This window comes from Coregonus clupeaformis, unplaced genomic scaffold, assembly GCF_020615455.1.
Source record: "Coregonus clupeaformis isolate EN_2021a unplaced genomic scaffold, ASM2061545v1 scaf0021, whole genome shotgun sequence".
Classification (NCBI taxonomy): Eukaryota; Metazoa; Chordata; class Actinopteri; order Salmoniformes; family Salmonidae; genus Coregonus; species Coregonus clupeaformis.
The window spans coordinates 1,170,372-1,192,516 of record NW_025533476.1 but is presented as its reverse complement, the minus strand read 5'-3'; the positions used below and the strand labels follow the sequence as shown (position 1 = coordinate 1,192,516).

Here is a 22,145-nt window from a genome sequence, read left to right as displayed (position 1 = left end):
TCACATTCCCAGTGGGTCAGAAGTTTACATAAACTCAATTAGTATTTGGTAGCATTGCCTTTAAATTGTTTAACTCGGGTCAAACGTTTCGGATAGCCATTTTGCCACAACTTTGGAAGTATGCTTGCGGTCATTGTCCATTTGGAAGACACATTTGCGACGAAGCTTTAACTTCCTGACTGATGTCTTGAGATGTTGCTTCAATATATCCACATCATTTTCCTTCCTCATGATGCCATCTATATTGTGAAGTACACCAGTCCCTCCTGCAGCAAAGCAACCCCACAGCATGATGATGCCACCCCCGTGCTTCACGGTTGGGATGGTGTTCTTCGGCTTGCAAGCCTGCCCCTTTTTCCTCCAAACATAACGATGGTCATTATGGCCAAACATTTCTATTTTTGTTTCATCAGACCAGAGGACATTTCTCCAAAAAGTACGATCTTTGTCTCCATGTGCAGTTGCAAACCGTAGTCTGGCTTTTTTATGGCGGTTTTGGAGCAGTGGCTTCTTCCTTGCTGAGCGGCCTTTCAGGTTATGTCGATATAGGACTCGTTTTACTGTGGATATAGATACTTTTGTACCTGTTTCCTCCAGCATCTTCCCAAGGTCCTTTGCTGTTGTTCTGGGATTGATTTGCACTTTTCGCACCAAAGTACGTTCATCTCTAGGAGACAGAACGCGTCTCCTTCCTGAGTGGTATGATGGCTGCGTGGTCCCATGGTGTTTATACTTGTGTACTATTGTTTGTACAGATGAACGTGGTACCTTCAGGCGTTGCTCCCAAGGATGAACCAGACTTGTGGAGGTCTACCATGGAGGTCTTGGCTAATTTATTTTGATTTTCCCATGATGTCAAGCTAAGAGACACTGAGTTTGAAGGTAGGCCTTGAAATACATCCACAGGTACACCTCCAATTGACTCAAATGATGTCAATTAGCCTATCAGAAGCTTCTAAAGCCATGACATCATTTTCTGGAATTTTCCAAGCTGTTTAAAGGCACAGTCAACTTAGTGTATGTAAACGTCTGACCCACTGGAATTGTGATACAGTGAATTATAAGTGAAATAATCTGTCTGTAAACAATTGTTGAAAAAATTACTTGTGTCATGCACAAAGTAGAACTATAGTAAAACTATAGTTTGTTACCAAGAAATGTGTGGATTGGTTGAAAAACGAGTTTTCATGACTCCAACCTAAGTGTATGTAAACTTCCGATTTCAACTGTAGGATGCATCCCAAAAGGTACCCTTCACCCTACACAGCAAATTACTGTGTTACTCTGGTACTAAATTGTGTTATGTGCATGTGCTAGTTGAATGACGTCAGTATTTTTTGTTGTTGATTTCACTGTTGAAGGAGACGCCTTCTTTCTTTTCACATCCAGCATGCGCCGGCGGCAACACAGTAGGATCTTTACTTAAAATTCTTCAGGTCGTTTTAATAGTTTTGATCTGCTAACTAGTTTTAGTTCCCAAATAACTAACTGCAGACCATACTCAGTTGTAAAATTAAGTACAGTGGGGAAAAAAAGTATTTAGTCAGCCACCAATTGTGCAAGTTCTCCCACTTAAAAAGATGAGAGAGACCTGTAATTTTCATCATAGGTACACGTAAAAAATGACAGACAAAATGAGAATTTTTTTTCCAGAAAATCACATTGTAGGATTTTTAATGAATTTATTTGCAAATTATGGTGGAAAATAAGTATTTGGTCAAAAACAAAAGTTTCTCAATACTTTGTTATATACCCTTTGTTGGCAATGACACAGGTCAAACTTTTCTGTAAGTCTTCACAAGGTTTTCACACACTGTTGCTGGTATTTTGGCCCATTCCTCCATGCAGATCTCCTCTAGAGCAGTGATGTTTTGGGGCTGTCGCTGGGCAACACGGACTTTCAACTCCCTCCAAAGATTTTCTATGGGGTTGAGATCTGGAGACTGGCTAGGCCACTCCAGGACCTTGAAATGCTTCTTACGAAGCCACTCCTTCGTTGCCCGGGCGGTGTGTTTGGGATCATTGTCATGCTGAAAGACCCAGCCACGTTTCATCTTCAATGCCCTTGCTGATGGAAGGAGGTTTTCACTCAAAATCTCACGATACATGGCCCCATTCATTCTTTCCTTTACACGGATCAGTCGTCCTGGTCCCTTTGCAGAAAAACAGCCCCAAAGCATGATGTTTCCACCCCCCATGCTTCACAGTAGGTATGGTGTTCTTTGGATGCAACTCAGCATTCTTTGTCCTCCAAACACGACGGTTGAGTTTTTACCAAAAAAGTTCTATTTTGGTTTCATCTGACCATATGACATTCTCCCAATCCTCTTCTGGATCATCCAAATGCACTCTAGCAAACTACAGACGGGCCTGGACATGTACTGGCTTAAGCAGGGGGACACGTCTGGTACTGCAGGATTTGTGTCCCTGGCGGCATAGTGTGTTACTCATGGTAGGCTTTGTTACTTTGGTCCCAGCTCTCTGCAGGTCATTCACTAGGTCCCCCCGTGTGGTTCTGGGATTTTTGCTCACCGTTCTTGGGATCATTTTGACCCCACGGGGTGAGATCTTGCGTGGAGCCCCAGATCGAGGGAGATTATCAGTGGTCTTGTATGTCTTCCATTTCCTAATAATTGCTCCCACAGTTGATTTCTTCAAACTAAGCTGCTTACCTAGTGCAGATTCAGTCTTCCCAGCCTGGTGCAGGTCTACAATTTTGTTTCTGGTGTCCTTTGACAGCTCTTTGGTCTTGGCCATAGTGGAGTTTGGAGTGTGACTGTTTGAGGTTGTGGACAGGTGTCTTTTATACTGATAACAAGTTCAAACAGGTGCCATTAATACAGGTAACGAGTGGAGGACAGAGGAGCCTCTTAAAGAAGAAGTTACAGGTCTGTGAGAGCCAGAAATCTTCCTTGTTTGTAGGTGACCAAATACTTATTTTCCACCATAATTTGCAAATAAATTCATAAAAAATCCTAGAATGTGATTTTCTTGAAAAAAAAATCTCAATTTGTCTGTCATAGTTGACGTGTACCTATGATGAAAATTACAGGCCTCTCTCACCTTTTTAAGTGGGAGAACTTGCATAATTGGTGGCTGACTAAATACTTTTTTTCCCCACTGTATATAGCTACGATAACTTTAACTTCCCTATGCGCGTGTTTTGTCACCAAGATTGAGCATTAGCGTAGATAGCTAGCTACCAAAGAGCCTCAACTCTTCATGTGTTGGCTAGCATTAACAAAAAACATAACTTTTACTCTCTAGTCGGTCAAGTTTGCTGTGTAAGAAGCTATTTATGTTCAATAGTAGCTATGTTAGGACCAAAAAACTGTCTCAACTTAGCAAACTTTTTAAGGGTAGTCATTATAAGGGTAATGTGACTGACTGGTTAAGACTGTAAGCCTGCTGAGCTAAAGCGTAGGCATTGGTCCTGTGACTTGGATGGGTCACTTCAACGAGGAGGTCAAAGGGGGGTGAAGTGTTACATAGGTGGTTTGGTGACCACGCTCACGTGATAATTGAGTTGTCTGACACCGGAAAAGTTGCATTGTCTGGCACACCGGAGACCTGGGTTAGAACCCAATCAGTCAAACTAACATGTCTTCAGGTCTCAGGCATGGTTGCTCATCACATGCATGGATCACTAAACCACCTCTGTTGCACTCTCATTAAATGGGGTGCACAGATCCTTTTGCCTGATTTCAAAACCAGTCAGCTATATTTGGTGTTGTGATCTCTGAGTATGAAGTCAAAGGGGTTGAAATGTGACCGAGGTGGTTTAATGAACCACACTCTTTTGATGAGTAAACTTGCTGGAGACATGAAGACTTGTGTTAGCTTCCTGAGCTCCTCCCCATGGGGTTTAGCTAAATGGGATACCACAGTCTTGTGACATGTCCGTCACAAGAGCAAGATGAAATAGGGAGTGGAAAGGCTATCCTTACAATGGCTATGACAGGGCTATTTAACAACTAACTAATGGAGGCCAAATTATGTTATTTGAGACGCTTCCTTCTAGCATGTCCTGCGCGGCCTATGATCACCACAGAGGGGAATGGAAGGCATGGCCATGTTCAAAGAGAGTCTTAGCTTTCAGGAATGGGGTCATTATAATATATAGTCAAAACGGTTCAAACGCTAGAGCCAAATTCATAGGAAGACAATACATTCAACATGCCACAGAAACTGCTAGAAGCTTCTGTTTACCACAGAGAGCATTTGATTCCATCTGTTCTCCTCTACCTTTCCTGGCTGGCAAAGTACCAGGATGTTGTCTCTGGTATTGAATCTAATTCTGAATTCTGAGAATTTGAATATATTTAACTTTGAAATGATAGTTTGTAAACTTGATACGGAGACAATGAATGCAAAATCTACCATATTGAAAGCAAAAATATAAACGCAACATGCAACAACTTCAAAGACTTTACTGAGTTACCGTTCATATAAGGAAATCAGTCAATTGAAATAATTAATTAGGCCCTAATCTATGGATTCCACATGACTGGGAATACAGATATGCATCTGTTGGTCACAGATACCTTTAAAAAAGGTTGGGGCGTGGATCAGAAAACCAGTCAGTATCTGGTGTGACCACCATTTGCCTCATGCAGCGCAACACATCTCCTTCGCATAGAGTTGATCAGGCTGTTGATTATGGCCTGTGGAATGTTGTCCCACTCCTTTTCATTGGCTGTGCAAAGTTGCTGGATATCGGCAGGAACTGAAACACGCTGTCGTACATGGGTGACATGTCTGGTGAGTATGCAGGCCATGGATATTTTCAGCTTCCAGGAATTGTGTACAGATCCTTGCGACATGGGGCCGTGCATTATCATCATGCTGAAACATGAGGTGATGGCGGCAGATGAATGGCACAATGGGCCGCAGGATCTCGTCACGGTATCTCTGTGCATTCAAATTGCCATCGATAAAATGCAATTGTGTTTGTTGTCCGTAGCTTATGCCTGCCCATACCATAACCCCACCGCCACCATGGGGCACTCTGTTGACAATGTTGACATCACAAAACCACTCGCCCATAAGACGCCATACACGTGGGCTGCGGAGGTCGGTTGGATGTACTGACAAATTCTCTAAAACAACATTGGAGGCGGCTTATGTTTGAGAAATGAACATTAAATTCTCTGGCAACAGCTCTGGTGGACATTCTTGCAGTCAGCATGACAATTGCATGCTCCCTCAAAACTTGAGACATCTGTGGCATTGTGTTGTGTGACAAAACTGCACATTTTAGAGTGGCCTTTTATTGTACCCAACACAAGGTGCACCTGTGTAATGATAATGCTATTTAATCAGCTTCTTGATATGCCACACCTGTCAGGTGGATGGATTATCTTGGCAAATGAGAAATGCTCACTAACAGGGATGTAAACATATATGTGCACATAATTTGAAAGAAATATGCTTTTTGTGCGTATGGAACATTTCTGGGATCTTTAATTTCTGCTCATGAAACATGGCACCAACGCTTTAAATGTTGCGTTTCTATTTTTGTGCAAAGCTGAAATGTCTTGAGTCAATAAGTAGTCAACCCCTTTGTTGTGGCAAGCTTAAAGTGGAACAGACAGCATTTTAGCAACATTAAATCATATTCAAATCTGTTCATATACACCCCCAGGAAGAATATGACACCTTTTTCTTACATTTTTCTGACAAGCGAGCATTTAGATATGGTCATTTTCATAAATTCATAGAATGTTTGGGAATGACGTATAGTACATTCAGTAGTGCGTTTGGACAATTAATAGACACTGCAGGAAATAAAACCGAATAAAAACATGCGGTTAATACCATTCCATTGACACCATTCCAGCCATTACTATGAGCCGTCCTCCCCTCAGCAGCCTCCACCTAATCATCCCTAGCTTCCAATTGGCTCATTCATCCCCCCTCCTCTCCCTTGTAACTATTCCCCAGGTCGTTGCTGTAAATGAGAATGTGTTCTCAGTCAACTTACCTGGTAAAATAAGGGTAAAATAAATACAAAAAACTGTGTAAGAGACATATGCTAATAGCTAGACTACAAGCTATCTAGCTAGCTAATGTTGGATAACTGAGTCTTGTTGTTAACACCTGGTTAGCATAATAGCTAAACTAAACTCAAAATCGATCAGACTTACCAGTGATGAAACGATCGGAGTAGAACCTGTACTGACAGCTGTCTGGGTGCTGGTCTTGACGGGCAAAAACATTTATTTGCTTATCTGACAGTTCTTAAGTCTTATCTCCTTGGTGTTTCATGATTGCGGGTAATCCTGTTGTCTTTCCTGCCTTGTTAGAGCAGCCAAATACTGCGCAAAAATTGACCGTGGCGATGAATCAACCCAGGCACTGTTATCATGCAGCTTGGGGTAGCCACTCAGCTGTTGTTGTCGAAAGATTTGATGCGGTGGTCTTCCAACATGGCTGTCAGGAGCCGTCGTACGTCAACTGCAACCCTTCTATTGTTGTTTACATCTCCACAGCACAGCTAGCAATAAATGCACTGTACTTCTACTTCTATTTTGACAACTCTCCACCCTCCTCCATCTTAGTTTTGCCAAAATTGTTGCTATGCATGGCTCTTCTCCTGCTGTCGAGGATCCCACGAATCCGTGATCACTTCGTTATAAATCACGTAATAATTAATTGACATTCAAGGCACTTGAAGCTGATTGGGCTTCAGTCTTAATAATGCTAAATATATGCTAATATATCCAGAATTCGACAATTATTGATATAAAAAAATAAAACTATTGATATAAAAATTCAATGAATATATGTTAAAACGGCTTTCCTTAGATTTTAGACCATAAGATAATCAGACGTTTAGAATTTGGTGCTTGAAATAGACCAGGATTGTGTAATACTACATCAGAGTGCGCAGCTGAACATTGTATGTTGGAAAACACTCGGTTTGTTATTTTAGATTAAAACAAAAACGCTCTTCATAAAAACTAATACAGAACTTGTTGTTGCGTGGATTCCACGACGCGGTTAGCTTTTAACAGCTAGGACTGCTATTTCTTGTCCCGGAATCCCGCTTAAGAGACAGGTTGAAGCCTGCTCTACAAAGATGCTAAGCTGCTAGCCATCAAGCTAACAAAGTTTGTACCAGATGAGTTTTGCAATGGAGCCCTCTTTGTCTGGAGAACTAAATGAACGGTTCCAGCGCTGTAGGAGCTGTATCTATTACGCTTGATTCGGGACAAACCGGATCACTCGGAGTTCCAATGCGGCAATTGTTTACTTGCCGAGGATTATAGGGTTGAGGTGGCTTCCTTGATCATTCAGGTCGCCAGCCTACGTAAAAAACTGGGGAAAACGCAGAGTGGAATGTTTACATTTTCGACGCCGGTGGCGGGACGGCGTTCGCGCTTGTTGGATGCATCTCCACCTTGCTGTTTGTCGTTATCCGACTGTCCGGTGTTGCCCGGAGTTCCATCATCTGATAGTGCCGTCGAAGGAGCACAGCATGAGGAGAAAGGCAATCAATGATGGTCGCATGTCACGAGCCGTGGAAGCTGAAGACCGCGACCTCCCGCAAAGCAGTCTACACTCCCAATGAGAGGCCCGGAGCGGATACAAACAATGAATAGTTTCATCGTCCTGGAGCCTGATCTTCCTGCACCTTCGTCGCTTGGGGTGCCTGTGTCTGTGGCCGCAGTGCCTACTACTACGATTTCGAAGTCAGCAACCTTCCATCCCTGCTCTGGATCGAGCGGGGCTTCTCCATATGTCGTAGGCCTGCATCCTGTGAAGCGTGGGAGTGGGCGAATTTCCTCGTCCTTCTTGCCAGCCGTGATTTTGGGCTGCTCCATGGTAAGAAATGTGACCGTTCCTGGTGCAAAAACAATGTCCTATCCCGGAGCTCGAGTAAATGACATTACTAAGCTGCTCCCGAATGTACTTAGTCAGGACATGGAAATCAATTCTATCGTAGTCTATGTGGGTTTTAATGACATTATGAAGGGCAGCTCTGAACAGTTGAAACTGGATTTTAAAGAACTGATTGACTCTCTGCTAGACACTAACAAAAAACCCATCATATCTGGCCCTGTGCCCTCTCTGAATCGTGGCATTGAACGCTTTAGCAGGATTCTTGCTCGTCACAATTGGCTATGTGATTATTGCAGCTCAATGGGTGTAACCTTTGTTGACAATTTCGATACCTTTTGGAAACAAAACACGTTTTATAAGGAGGATGGGATCCGGGTTCCTGGATCCTTTCACAGCATTATAAGGCTGCGTTGAGACAATGACTTAGCAATGACCCAAGCCCAGCTCAGCTAATCCCTACCATTCTGACGCAGAGTTGTCAAAATGCTTCAGCAAATGTACGTTACAACAGGGGCGTCGGTAAACACAATATAAGTAACCTAATGTATGTCCCTCTAACTGCCCTGAATGCCTCTGCTGAACCTACAGCTATTGTATGCAGTAATAATGTGCCTAAGTACCAGATGTATACTGTTAGCACTGAGCCGGTGTGCCCGAGGAGGAAGGCCACTGTGTGCAGCTCACCCTGCACTAACATAAAGAACATGACCACATCTACTGCTGCTAAGCTTCCCAGTAAAGCAATAAAAACAAATAAGCATCTCAGAAGAAAAGTGCTCAAAATAGCCCACGTTAACATATGTAGCTTAAGAAACAAGGTTCATGAAATCAATCATTTGCTAGTAACAGATGACATTTCTGAAACTCACTTAGATAACACCTTTGGGGATACAGTGGTAGCAATACAAGGTTATAACATTTACAGAAAATATAGAAATGCCAATGGTGGAGGTGTTGCTGTTTATATTCAGAACCACATTACTGTGAAGATTAGAGAGGATCTCATGTTAAATACTGTTGAAGTAATATGGCTACAGGTTCATCTGCCTCACCTAAAGCCAATTATGGTGGGAAGCTGCTATAGACCACCAAGTGCTAACAGTCAGTATCTAGATAACATGTGAAATGCTTGATAATGTATGTGATATCAATAGAGAGGTATACTTTCTGGGTGATATTTCATCAGGCTGACCACTCAAGAGAAAGCTTCAAACTGTAACCAGTGCCTGCAACCTGGTTCAGGTTATCAGTCAACCTACCAGGGTAGTTACAAACAGTACAGGAATTAAATCATCAACATGTATTGATCATTCTTTACTAATGCTGCAGAGATTTGTTTGAAAGCAGTATCCAAATCCATTGGATGTAGTGATCACAATATAGTAGCCATATCTAGGAAAACCAAAGTTCCAAAGGCTGGGCCTAATATAATGTATAAGAGGTCATACAAGACGTTTTGTAGTGATTCCTATGTTGTTGATGTAAAGAATATACAGTGGGGAGAACAAGTATTTGATACACTGCCGATTTTGCAGGTTTTCCTGCTTACAAAGCATGTAGAGGTCTGTAATTTTTATCATAGGTACACTAGACGGAATCTAAAACAAAAATCCAGAAAATCACATTGTATGATTTTTAAGTAATTAATTTGCATTTTATTGCATGACATAAGTATTTGATCACCTACCAACCAGTAAGAATTCCGTCTCTCACAGACCTGTTAGTTTTTCTTTAAGAAGCCCTCCTGTTCTCCACTCATTACCTGTATTAACTGCACCTGTTTGAACTCATTACCTGTTTAAAAGACACCTGTCCACACAATCAATCAAACAGACTCCAACCTCTCCACAATGGCCAAGACCAGAGAGCTGTGTAAGGACATCAGGGATAAAATTGTAGACACAGCCAGGGCACAAGGCTGGGATGGGCTACAGGACAATAGGCAAGCAGCTTGGTGAGAAGGCAACAACTGTTGGCGCAATTGTTAGAAAATGGAAGAAGTTCAAGATGATGGTCAATCACCCTCGGTCTGGGGCTCCATGCAAGATCTCACCTCGTGGGGCATCAATGATCATGAGGAAGGTGAGGGATCAGCCCAGAACTACACGGCAGGACTTGGTCAATGACCTGAAAAGAGCTGGGACCACAGTCTCAAAGAAAACCATTAGTTACACACTACGCCGTCATGGATTAAAATCCTGCAGCGCACGCAAGGTCCCCCTGCTCAAGCCAGCGCATGTCCAGGCCCATCTGAAGTTTGCCAATGACCATCTGAGAATCCAGAGGAGGAATGGGAGAAGGTCATGTGGTCTGATGAGACATGCTTTTCTGCAAAGGGGACAGGACGACTGCACCGTATTGAGGGGAGGATGGATGGGGCCATGTATCGCGAGATCTTGGCCAACAACCTCCTTCCCTCAGTAAGAGCATTGAAGATGGGTCGTGGCTGGGTCTTCCAGCATGACAACGACCCAAAACACACAGCCAGGGCAACTAAGGAGTGGCACCGTAAGAAGCATCTCAAGGTCCTGGAGTGGCCTAGCCAGTCTCCAGACCTGAACCCAATAGAAAATCTTTGGAGGGAGCTGAAAGTCCGTATTGCCCAGCGACAGCCCCGAAACCTGAAGGATCTGGAGAAGGTCTGTATGGAGGAGTGGGCCAAAATCCCTGCTGCAGTGTGTGCAAACCTGGTCAAGACCTACAGGAAACGTATGATCTCTGTAATTGCAAACAAAGGTTTCTGTACCAAATATTAAGTTCTGCTTTTCTGATGTATCAAATACTTATGTCATGCAATAAAATGCAAATTAATTACTTTAAAATCATACAATGTGATTTTCTGGATTTTTTGAAGTGTACATATGATCAAAATTACAGACCTCTACATGCTTTGTTTGTAGGAAAACCTGCAAAATCGGCAGTGTATCAAATACTTGTTCTCCCCACTGTATGTTGGTCCGTCGTGTGTAATGAGGAGCAGAGAGACACTGCACTTGACGCATTTATGAAATTGCTTATTCCAGTTACTAATAAGCATGCACTCATTAAGAAAATGACTGTAAAAACTGTTAAATCCCTGTATATTGATGAGGAATTGAAAAATGGTATGGTTGAGAGGGATGAGGCAAAATGAGAGGCAAATAAGTCTAGCTGCACAACCGATTGGCAAACTTATTGCAAATTGAGAAATCATATGACTAAACTGAATAAAAGAAGAAGAAACAACCCTATGAAACAAGGATAAATGACATAAAGAATGATAGTGAAAAGCTTTGGAGCACCTTAAATAAAATTATGGGGAAAATGGCAAACTAAGCTCCATCATTCATTGAATCAGAAGGCTTGTTCATCACAAAACCAACTGATAATGCCAACTTCTTTAATAATTATTTAATTGGCAAAATTAGCCAACTTAGGCATCACATGCCAGCAACAACTGCTGACACTACACATCCAAGTATATCTGACCAAATTATGAAAGACAAGCATTGTAATTTTGAATTCTGTAAAGTGAGTGTGGAAGAGGTGAAACATTTTTTGTCTATTAACAATGACAAGCCACCGGGGTCTGACAGCTTGGATGGAACATTACTGAGGATAACAGCGGACGATATTGCCATGCCTATTTGCCACATTTTCAATTTAAGCCTACTAGAATGTATGTGCCCCAAGGTTTGGAGGGAAGCAAAAGTCATTCCACTACCTAAGAATAGTAAAGCCCCCTTTACTGTCTCAAATAGCCGACCAATTAGCCTGTTACCAATCCATAGTAAACTATTGGGAAAAATTGTGTTTGACCAGATACAATGATATTTTACAGTTAAAAAAACTGACAACAAACTTTCAGCATGCTTATAGAGAAGGACATTCAACAAGCACAGCACTTACACAAATGACTGATGATTGGCTGAGAGAAATTGATGATAAAAATATTGTGGGGGCTGCTTTGATAGACTTCAGTGCGGCTTTTGACATTATCGATCTTAGTCTGCTGCTGGAAAAACGTATGTGTTATGGCTTTACACACCCTGCTATAATGTGGATAAAGAGTTACTTGTCTAACAGAACACAGAGGGTGTTCTTTAATGGAAGCCTCTCAAACTTAATCCAGGTAGAATCAGGAATTCCCCAGGGCAGCTGTTTAGGCCCCTTACTTTTTTCCATATTTACTAATGACATGCCACTGGCTTTGAGTAAAGCCAGTGTGTCTATGTATGCGGATGACTCAACACTATACACGTCAGCTGCTACAGCAACTGAAATAACTGCAACACTTAATAAAGAGTTGCAGTTAGTTTCGGAATGGGTGGCAAGGAATAAGTTAGTCCTAAATATTTCCAAAACTAAAAGCATTGTATTTGGGTCAAATCATTCACTAAACCCTAAACCTCAACTACATCTTGTAATGAATAATGTGGAAATTTAGCAAGTTGAGGTGACTAAACTGCTTGTAGTAACCCTGGATTGTAAACTGTCATGGTCAAAGCATAATGATACAACAGTAGCTAAGATGGGGAGAAGTATGTCCATAATTAAGCACTGCTCTGTTCTTAACAACACTATCAACAAGACAGGGTCCTACAGGCCCTAGTTTTGTCACACCTAGACTACTGTTCAGTAGTGTGATCAGGTGCCACAAGGAGGGACTTGGGAAAATTGCAGTTGGCTCAGAACAGGGCAGCATGGCTGGCACTTAAAAGTACATGGAGAGCTAACATTAATGACATGCATGTTACTCTCTCCTGGCTTAGAGTGGAAGAGAGATTGACTTCATCACTGCTTGTTTTTTTAAGAGGTGTAGACAAGCTGAATGTCCCGAGCTGTCTGTTTGGAATGCTGTCACACAGCTCGGACACCCATGCATACCCCACGAGACATGCCACCAGAGGTCTCTTCACAGTCCTCAAGTCCAGAACAGACTACGGGAAACACACAGTACTACATAGAGCCATGACTACATGGAACTCTATTCCACATCATGTAACTCAGTCAAGCAGTAAAATCAGATTTAAAAAACAGATAAAACTACACTTTATGGAACAGCGCAGACTGTGAAGAGACACACACACACACACACAGCATTCACAAACACATGCTAACACACGCACTCTACACACACATATTTTAATATTGTTATTTTGTTGTATTATTGATTTTGTATTGTAAATATGTTATGGTAGAGTAGTGTGTAATAAGGTGTTGTGTTATGTATTGTTTAATTGTATGTAAATTGTGGTTGGACCCCAGGAAGAGTAGCTAAATTGTGGCCCCCCTGTAATTCACATAAAGACCACAAGATGTCACCAAATTATTTCCCCAACACTTTCCCTGGCTGTCACTTTTCTTGCTGAACAAAATATTTCCTCTGTGTCATCACAACATTTTGAGATATTTCAACAAAACGATTTTGTGGTAAGTTGATCTAATTTTTTGAATTGTTGATATAGTTACCCCTTTATGGTTATGAATGTGTTTCTACCTGTCATTTAGACAATGACTATCCAGTTAGCGCTAGTTTATGCTAACTTGCTAACTAGCAGTAAATGCTTGCCAGCTAGCTAGTTAGCATAAGCTGCTTGCAACCTTACTACCAGATCATCTGTGGTAAAATACATAAAAAAAGATAACGTAACTTACATTTCAATTGTAAATGTTTCCACTAGTGTCTGATAGCTTTACAGTTAATGCAACTTTAAAGCCTTTTAGCTATTTTACACAGCATTTTATGTCATATAGCTATATAGCTATCTACGTTTTTAAGAGACAGCTTACAATTGGCATCTATCCCCCTGTTTTCAGTCACAGGTGGGGACTGTATTAGATGTAAGCAGTGCAGGAGCTGGGCTCATGAGTTGTGCTCCAATTTTACTGGAGATAGCTTTATTTGTGACCTACAGGTACAAATTAAAATTGTGCAATAGCAGAGCATAAGAGAGTTGCCACATCAATGTTACACTGTGTTAATTAGTTAAGTTATTGTTATTAAATGTTATATTCCAATGTTATTTAATGTTATTATTTATATTCCATTCCAATATTATATTCCAATAAATTATTATTTTTATGAATTAAAAACAACTATTGAAAACCTTTTGCTCCTGAATGTAATTTTAAAGACTACTGGGATTTAAAATCTTGCATTATTCAAATCATATTTAGTGCAATTGTACATAATGGAATGTATGGAAAAGCAACAACAAAGACAGAACAAAGAAAATGTATGTGCAGGTGAGTTAAAAATAGGGACTTTACATCAAATCTCCTCATAGTGCGGATATTAATGGTGACGTGTAACACCATTTCCCCCCATATTTTATTAAAATAATTAAAATAAGACAACTAGACTTAGCTTTTACGTATTTATTTATTTCCCTTTATAGTTTATTCACCTAAGCATGACCTTCATCCACATACCATTTTTTTTTGCCAAAGGTTGCTTTTTTGTGTCAGCAATTAGATATTGTTCATATGGTGGCTAGTTACCCCCTAGTTCCCTACTGTCGAAATAATATTAAACTAGGCCTACTCTAGAATGCTCATAATACTCAGTGGACTATGATATGTGAAAGACACCTGTTAAAATAGGGTGATAACGCCTAACCTACATGTGATGTGGACACATTATGCTTGACTTACAAAACACACATTTTCATTTTATTAAAAATATATATCAATATAAAAAAAAGTGTAGGGAGGGAGGGAAGCAGGGGGTGTAGCCTTATTCCTATTTCACATACCTGATTTGTGGAGAGCTGTGCGTTTGGGGAGATGAATAGCTGCACAACAATGTGGAGTGTTGAGGTGGCCAAACCAGCCAGAATAGCCCAAGTGAGAGGCAAGGGAAGCATACTGTAAGTGGCAAAGAGGGTGAAAAGCACGTATCCGACTCCGTCGCCCAAGAGTCCGTAGCCCAATCCAGCCGCCAGAATCTGCGTGGCCATGACCACCCACGTCACCACGCCGCTGTATTGCAGATAGCTGTGAGAGGTCGTGTCTTTTCGGACTACCACTAAGGCACAAATGACCACTTCGATGCCAGTGAAAAAGCCCAAGAGCATTCCTTTGATGGGATCCATTGGCGAAGACGCAAGAGTTAAATGTAAAACCAACAGGGTTAGTTTGGTCACCACATCCAAAATGTTCATCACCACCACCGATTTGCGCCTCTGGCCCAAAAAATAGCGTTGGTACAGACGCTCGAGGTCCCGAGATTTGAAAGAATTGCGTAGAGTGGGGAATATTACGCCTCTGTATGTGTAGCCCCAGTTCAAGAAAAAGTCTGAGTTGCTCGGAGCGCAATCGATTTGGAGAAATCCTAGGTCACTGCTCGCGCGCTCGGGGAAGACTTTGGTTCCCCCATTGTTGTGTCTGTCGCCTACCGAGGTCCTACCCGCAGACTGTTTCCGTAGGCTTTGGTCGTAGTGCTCGTCTGGGGTGATGCCTTTTGCTTCGCTCTGCTCGTGGATGAACCTCTGCTCCGTGATGTGTCGAACCGCGTTCTGCCACAACAACCGTTTGGGTCGTGTGCTGCTGTTGCTGGTTGGCGTCCTGTTGATGGTGTAGAGTTCTTCGCTTGCACTGGAACATCGAACTTCCGACAATTCCATTGTTTTCAACGTGGTTGGTGATTTACCCCTGTTTTCTAGATGTTAGCCAAGCTCAGCGAATCTGGGGAGATGTCTTGTGCACATCGAATCGAGCTGGCATGGTTTCCTTGGGGTGTGTCGAGCTGAATTGAAAAAGTGCACTTGTCGGTCATTGTCATGCACCCAGCAGTCACGTAAAAATGCAAGAATTGGTCTATTGAATAAATATAATTTCCATCACTGTCAATGCCGCTCAACCGCACATGCATAATTAATTAGGCAAGGTGTCAAAAACCACAGTGCCTGCCACCATGTGCCAACGGTCCGCACCATTATAACAGTGCGCCGTTGTCAGTGCATAATGAAAATGAACGTCTGCAAAATGAACAGTATTCACGTCCAAAAAGAAAGCTAATTTAACACACCTGTGCAGTCATGTTTGCATATGAGAGGACACAGATATAGATAAAGCTGTAATATTGTTGACAGGTTTTCAAGTGTGCTTGCCTCAGGCGTCGCTAACGCAGCATGTCCTCCTGCTGCTGGATTTTCCATTCGTTTTGGAATGAGTGTGCCATGGAATGAAACCGAAATCTTGAAGCATATTTTGTTTTTCCTTATATTAAGGTAATGGTCCCGCGTGTCCAGTCAACTGAAGAGTGGAATGAATATTGTCCAGGATTTTCCGGAATCTTCAACATAACCGGACGCCTCGCCTGAATGATTTGGACATCATATTGAGGAGCTCTGAGGAGAATAGATCAACGTCGAGAGCTCTAGACACTACGCGCAACGCGCCCCTCCCCCATCCTCATGTCGGGGTTGGTGTATGAACGCAACACCTGGTGAAAGAAGCGTCGGATGGCCGGAGAGGCAGACGAAGACGCAACTCCCTCGCGCAGGGCACAGACTGCCTACAGCAACAGCTGCAGTCTGCGTCTTTCCATTTGAATATAATTCCTCCGATCAATTTAGATGAAAAACACCAACGAAATCGGGTTTTACCCAGCAGAAATCTGACGGTTTCCAAAATAGGATGGGGTAGGCTTTGGCGCGCTCAACGTTGTCTCTCCTATTTCTCTCAAAAGAAGACTGTCGCCCAGTCTTTCCTCCTGTGGTTGATTTGGTACTGAGGCTGAGTGTGCAGAACGCAGAGCTGCTGGTCAGTGGAGGTAGGGCGAAGCAAGTCATATGGGTCTAGCTGACGTCAGACCATCCCCTCTCTCTCCCCCTCTCTCTCGCTCTCTTCATTTCCTAATCGCGCTCTCTCCATTGCGTTCCTTTTGTCTCTCATCTGACTGCTGCAGCAACAGAAATAAGGCACTGACTGCAAAGCAAGCGGTGCGGAGGGAAGCGGAGCGAAGCGGAAAGGTTGAAGGCAAGAATTGAGGAGCAGACTGTAGGGGAAAAAACAACGTGGTTCGGACGAGTAAAAATAAGAATCAGTTCTACTCTTCCCATGTGGCATAGGATTAGGCGAGCCTAGGTGTGATGAGTCCCCTAAAAACAATTAGAAGAGGATTTATTGATAATATGTATTCTACTTTATATTACTGTATTCTAATATTTTATATTATAGTCAATACCTATGAGGACAGATGTTATTAAATAGATGCGAAATTAGAAATGATATATCACTCACAAACCTAATCCTGGCTGTAATGATGACGATATCAATAGAGGGAAAAAAAACAATAACAGTTGGCCTAATGCTAATACACGTCTACAATTTTCCCTAGAAGTCGACAAGCCTCAACTAACTCATGATAGGGCAGGCTATGTGTAAGAAATAATGTATTATCAGGGTGTCAGTATCAGGATATGGGGATGAAAGCGTCAGCGAGTTGAGCAATACAGTGAGTCATCTCTCCCTCATTGTCCCACCTTCCTCTCTATAGATACATTGGAATATGAAAATTTAGTGAGTTCGGGTCTGTGTAGTGTGTGTGTGTGCGTGTGTTCAGGAGAAGCTCCCAGTTAATGAGGGGCTATTTTGGTACCTCTCTAGGATAGGATGTCACACTTGCTGTGAATACACAGCGACGGGTGGCACATCAATAAAATTCTGCCAAAAGTGACCAATTAATGGGCTTCCGTTATTTGCTACCACTTCTCCTGTTTATTTGCTTAGAATGTGTGTGTGTGTGACGCCACATACGTTTTTCATTACAGCACTTTGAAGGAGAGAAAGATTGTGAGTGTGTGCATGTGCATACGTGTGTGTGCTGGCGTGTGTGTTATGGTGTGTATTTTTTCAAGTCACATACACATTTCCTTAGAGCAATATGGAGGAGATATTTTGTTTCTGTGTTAGCCGTAGGACTGCACGTTTCGTTTATTGTTTTGTTGTTATATTATCACTAAAGATAATAAAGTTAAGTATGTTCGCAACTAACGCTGCGCATTGGTCTACTCTCTACGACGATCGTGACAGAAGATCCCACCATACCAGGACCAAGCAGCGTGTCCAGGAGCAGGCAGCCTGGACATGGGAGGAAGCGCCGGGTAAGGAGCTGGAGAGGTTGGCGATGGCCCAGGTGGGCCAATTGTGGTCCTGGGAGGACATGCTCGGGGGTAAAGGGCCATGGGCTAAGGTTAAGGCCCTGGCGAGAGAGGAGCAACGGCGTCAGCAGTGTCGTCGTCGGACGGACGAGAGGCAACCCAAAAAATTTTTTAGGGGGGGGCACACGGCATGGGCGACTGGGCAGCAGGAGGCTGCCACAGGGCGATTTGGGAGATTAGGAGAGGAGGCCACCGGGTTTGGGGGGCCAGAAGGCAGGTTGGCGGAGCCTGGATGGAGAGCAGAGCTAACTCCCCGTGCTCAGGCATGGCAGCATGAGACTGGGCAGGTTCCGGGGTATGCGGAGCTGCGTACTGTGCCACGAGTGGTCCGACATAGTCCGGTACGTCCTGTGCGAGCACCCCGCACGTGTCGTGCGAAGGTGGGCATGCAGCCAGGACGGAGTGTGCCGGCTCAGCGCTCGTGGCCTCCAGTGCCTCTCCTCGGTCCCGGATATCCTGCGCCAGTGTCACGTGCTGTTATGCCAGTACGGGTACACAGCCCTGTACGTCCTGTGCTGATGCCTCACACAGAGTGTGTGAAGGTAGGCATTCAGCCAGGACGGGTTGTGGAAGCTCTTCACTCCAGGCCTCCTATCCGTCTCCACAGCCCGGCCCGGCCTGTTCCTGCTCCTCGCACCAAGCCTACGGTGCGCGTCGCCAGCCCAGCCCGGCCTGTTCCTGCCCCTCGCACCAAGCCTACGGTGCGTGTCGCCAGCCCGGCCCGGCCTGTTCCTGCCACTCGCACCAAGACTACGGTGCGCGTCGCCAGCCCGGCCCGGCCTGTTCTTGCTCCTCGCACCAAGCCTACGGTGCGCGTCGCCAGCCCGGCCCGGCCTGTTCCTGCCCCTCGCACCAAGCCTACGGTGCGCGTCGCCAGCCCGGTCCGGCCTGTTCCTGCCACTCGCACCAAACCTACGGTGCGCGTCGCCAGCCCAGCCCGGCCTGTTCCTGCCCCTCGCACCAAGCCTACGGTGCGCGTCGCCAGCCCGGCCCGGCCTGTTCTTGCTCCTCGCACCAAGCCTACGGTGCGCGTCGCCAGCCCGGCCCGGCCTGTTCCTGCCCCTCGCACCAAGCCTACGGTGCGCGTCGCCAGCCCGGTCCGGCCTGTTCCTGCCACTCGCACCAAACCTACGGTGCGCGTCGCCAGCCCAGCCCGGCCTGTTCCTTCCCCTCGCACCAAGCCTACGGTGCGCGTCGCCAGCCCGGCCCGGCCTGTTCCTGCCACTCGCACCAAGCCTACGGTGCGAGTCGTCAGCCCGGTACGGCCCGTTCCTGCTCCACGCACCAAGCCTACGGTGCGCGTCGCCAGCCCGGCCCGGCCTGTTCCTGCCCCTCGCACCAAGCATACGGTGCGCGTCGCCAGCCCGGCCCGGCCTGTTCCTGCCACTCGCACCAAGCCTACGGTGCGCGTCGCCAGCCCGGCCTGTTCCTGCCACTCACACCAAGCCTACGGTGCGCGTCACCGGCCATGCCTGTTCCTGCCCCTCGCACCAAGCCTACGGTGCGCGTCGCCAGCCCGGCCCGGCCTGTTCCTGCCCCTCGCACCAAGCCTACGGTGCGCGTCGCCAGCCCGGTCCGGCCTGTTCCTGCCACTCGCACCAAACCTACGGTGCGCGTCGCCAGCCCGGCCCGGCCTGTTCCTGCCACTCGCACCAAAGCTACGGTGCGCGTCGCCAGCCCGGCCCGGCCTGTTCCTGCCACTCGCACCAAGCCAGGGGTGCGAGTCGTCAGCCCGGTCCGGCCCGTTCCTGCTCCACGCACCAAGCCAGGGGTGCGCATCGTCAGCCCGGTCCGGCCCGTTGCTGCTCCACGCACCAAGCCAGGGGTGCGCATCGTCAGTCGGTCCGCCCGTTCCTGCTCCACGCACCAAGCCAGGGGTGTGCGTCATCAGTCCGGCACAACCCGTGCCTGGGTCACCGGTGCCTGGTCAGGTACCGGTCAGCTGCTCCACACCGGAGCTGAAGCAATCCGCTCCTACGATGTCCAGTCCAGCTCCAGCCAGCGGGGCCAGACCGGACCAGGGGTGCTACGGGGGGATTATTGGAGGGTGGTGGTCAAGCCCGGAGCCGGAACCGCCTCCGAGGAGGAATGCCCACCCAGCCCTCCCCTGGTTTGTCTATGTTGAGGCGCGGTCGCAGTCCACGCCTTTGGGGGGGGGTACTGTCACACCCTGGCTCTGGGGACTCTATATGTTGAGCCAGGTTGTGTAGATTCTATGTGTTTAGGTTCTGTGTGGGAGTTCTAGTTGTTGATTTTCTATGTTGGCCAGAGTGGCTCCCAATCAGAGGCAACGAGTGTCAGCTGTTGCTGGTTGTCTCTGATTGGGAGCCATATTTAAACAGTCTGTTTCCCTTAGTGTTTGTGGGATCTTGTTTCCGTTTGGTTTGTTTCTGTGTTAACTGTAGGACTGCACGTTTCGTTTATTGTTTTGTTGTTATATTATCACTAAAGATAATAAAGTTAAGTATGTTCGCAACTAACGCTGCGCATTGGTCTACTCTCTACGACGATCGTGACACTATCATGCTGCCAGTCTCACGGTAATTGACCAATAATTAACATGAACAGGTCCATAAGGTGTATATAGTATGTAAACTAAGCAAAAAAAGAAACGTCCCTTTTTCAGGATCTTGTCTTTCAAAAATCTTCATTGTAAAGGGTTTAAACACTGTTTCCCATGCTTGTTCAATGAACCATAAACAATTAACGAACATGCACCAGTGGAATGGTCATTAAGACACTAACAGCTTACAGATGGTAGGCAATTAAGGTCACAGTTATAAAAACTTAAGACACTAAAGAGGCCTTTCTACTGACTCTGAAAAACACCAAAAGAAAGATGCCCAGGGTCCCTGCTCATCTGCGCGAGCGTGCCTTATGCATGCTGCAAGGAGGCATGAGGACTGCAGATGTGGCCAGGGCAATAAATTGCAATGTCCGTACTGTGAGACGCCTAAGACAGCACTACAGGGAGACAGGTTGGACAACTGATCGTCCTCGCAGTGGCAGACCACGTGTAACAACACCTGCACAGGATCGGTACATCCGAACATCACACCTGCGGGACAGGTACAGGATGGCAACAACAACTGCCCGAGTTACACCAGGAACGCACAATCCCTCCATCAGTGCTCAGACTGTCCGCAATAGGCTGAGAGAGGCTGGACTGGGGGCTTGTAGGCCTGTTGTAAGGCAGGTCCTCACCAGACATCAAATCAAATCAAATGTTATTTGCCACATACGCTGAATACAACAGGTGTAGACATTACCGTAAAATGCTTACTTACAGCCCTTAACCAACAATGCATTAATTTTTTTATAAAAAAAGTAAAACAAAACAACAACAACAAAAAAGTGTTGAGAAAAAAAGAGCAGAAGTCAAATAAAATAACAGTAGGGAGGCTATATACAGGGGGGTACCGGTGCAGAGTCAATGTGCGGGGGAACCGGCTAGTTGAGGTAGTTGAGGTAATATGTACGTGGGTAGAGTTAAAGTGACTATGCATAAATAATTAACAGAGTAGGAGCAGCGTAAAAAGATGGGGTGGGGGTGGGGGTGGGGGGGTCCGGGAAGCCATGATTAGCTGTTCAGGAGTCGTATGGCTTGGGGGTAGAAGCTGTTGAGGAGCCTTTTGGACCTAGACTTGGCGCTCCGGTACCGCTTGTCGTGCGGTAGCAGAGAGAACAGTCTATGACTAGGGTGGCTGGAGTCTTTGACAATTTTGAGGGCTTTCCTCTGACACCGCCTTGTATAGAGGTCCTGGATGGCAGGAAGCTTGGCCCCAGTGATGTACTGGGCTGTACGCACTACCCTCTGTAGTGACTTGCGGTCGGAAGCCGAGCAGTTGCCATACCAGGCGGTGATGCAACCAGTCAGGATGCTCTCGATGGTGCAGCTGTAAAACTTTTTGAGGATCTGAGGACCCATGCCAAATCTTTTCAGTCTCCTGAGGGGGAATAGGTTTTGTCGTGCCCTCTTCACGACTGTCTTGGTGTGTTTGGACCATGATAGTTTGTTGGTGATATGAACACCAGTTGCAGAGGGAGGTGTTTAGTCCCAGGATCCTTAGCTTAGTGATGAGCTTTGAGGGCACTATGGTGTTGAACGCTGAGCTGTAGTCAATGAATAGCATTCTCACGTAAGTGTTCCTC

The 22,145-nt window shown here is 45.2% G+C and overlaps 1 protein-coding gene across 2 annotated transcripts in view; it reads right to left on the bottom strand.

Moving 5' to 3' along the window:
* Nucleotides 1-16,695, bottom strand: part of adcy8 (adenylate cyclase 8 (brain)) — a 246,172-nt gene extending 229,477 nt beyond the window's left edge. Inside the window, exon 1 of one of the 2 annotated variants that reach the window (XM_041841461.2) lies at nucleotides 14,583-16,695. In XM_041841461.2, the coding sequence (XP_041697395.1) occupies nucleotides 14,583-15,452 (870 nt within the window). In that variant the 5' untranslated portion in view covers nucleotides 15,453-16,695. The remainder of the gene's footprint in view (nucleotides 1-14,582) is intronic. The other variant, XM_041841460.2, reaches the window with a different exon arrangement.
* Nucleotides 16,696-22,145: the final 5,450 nt, after the last annotated feature.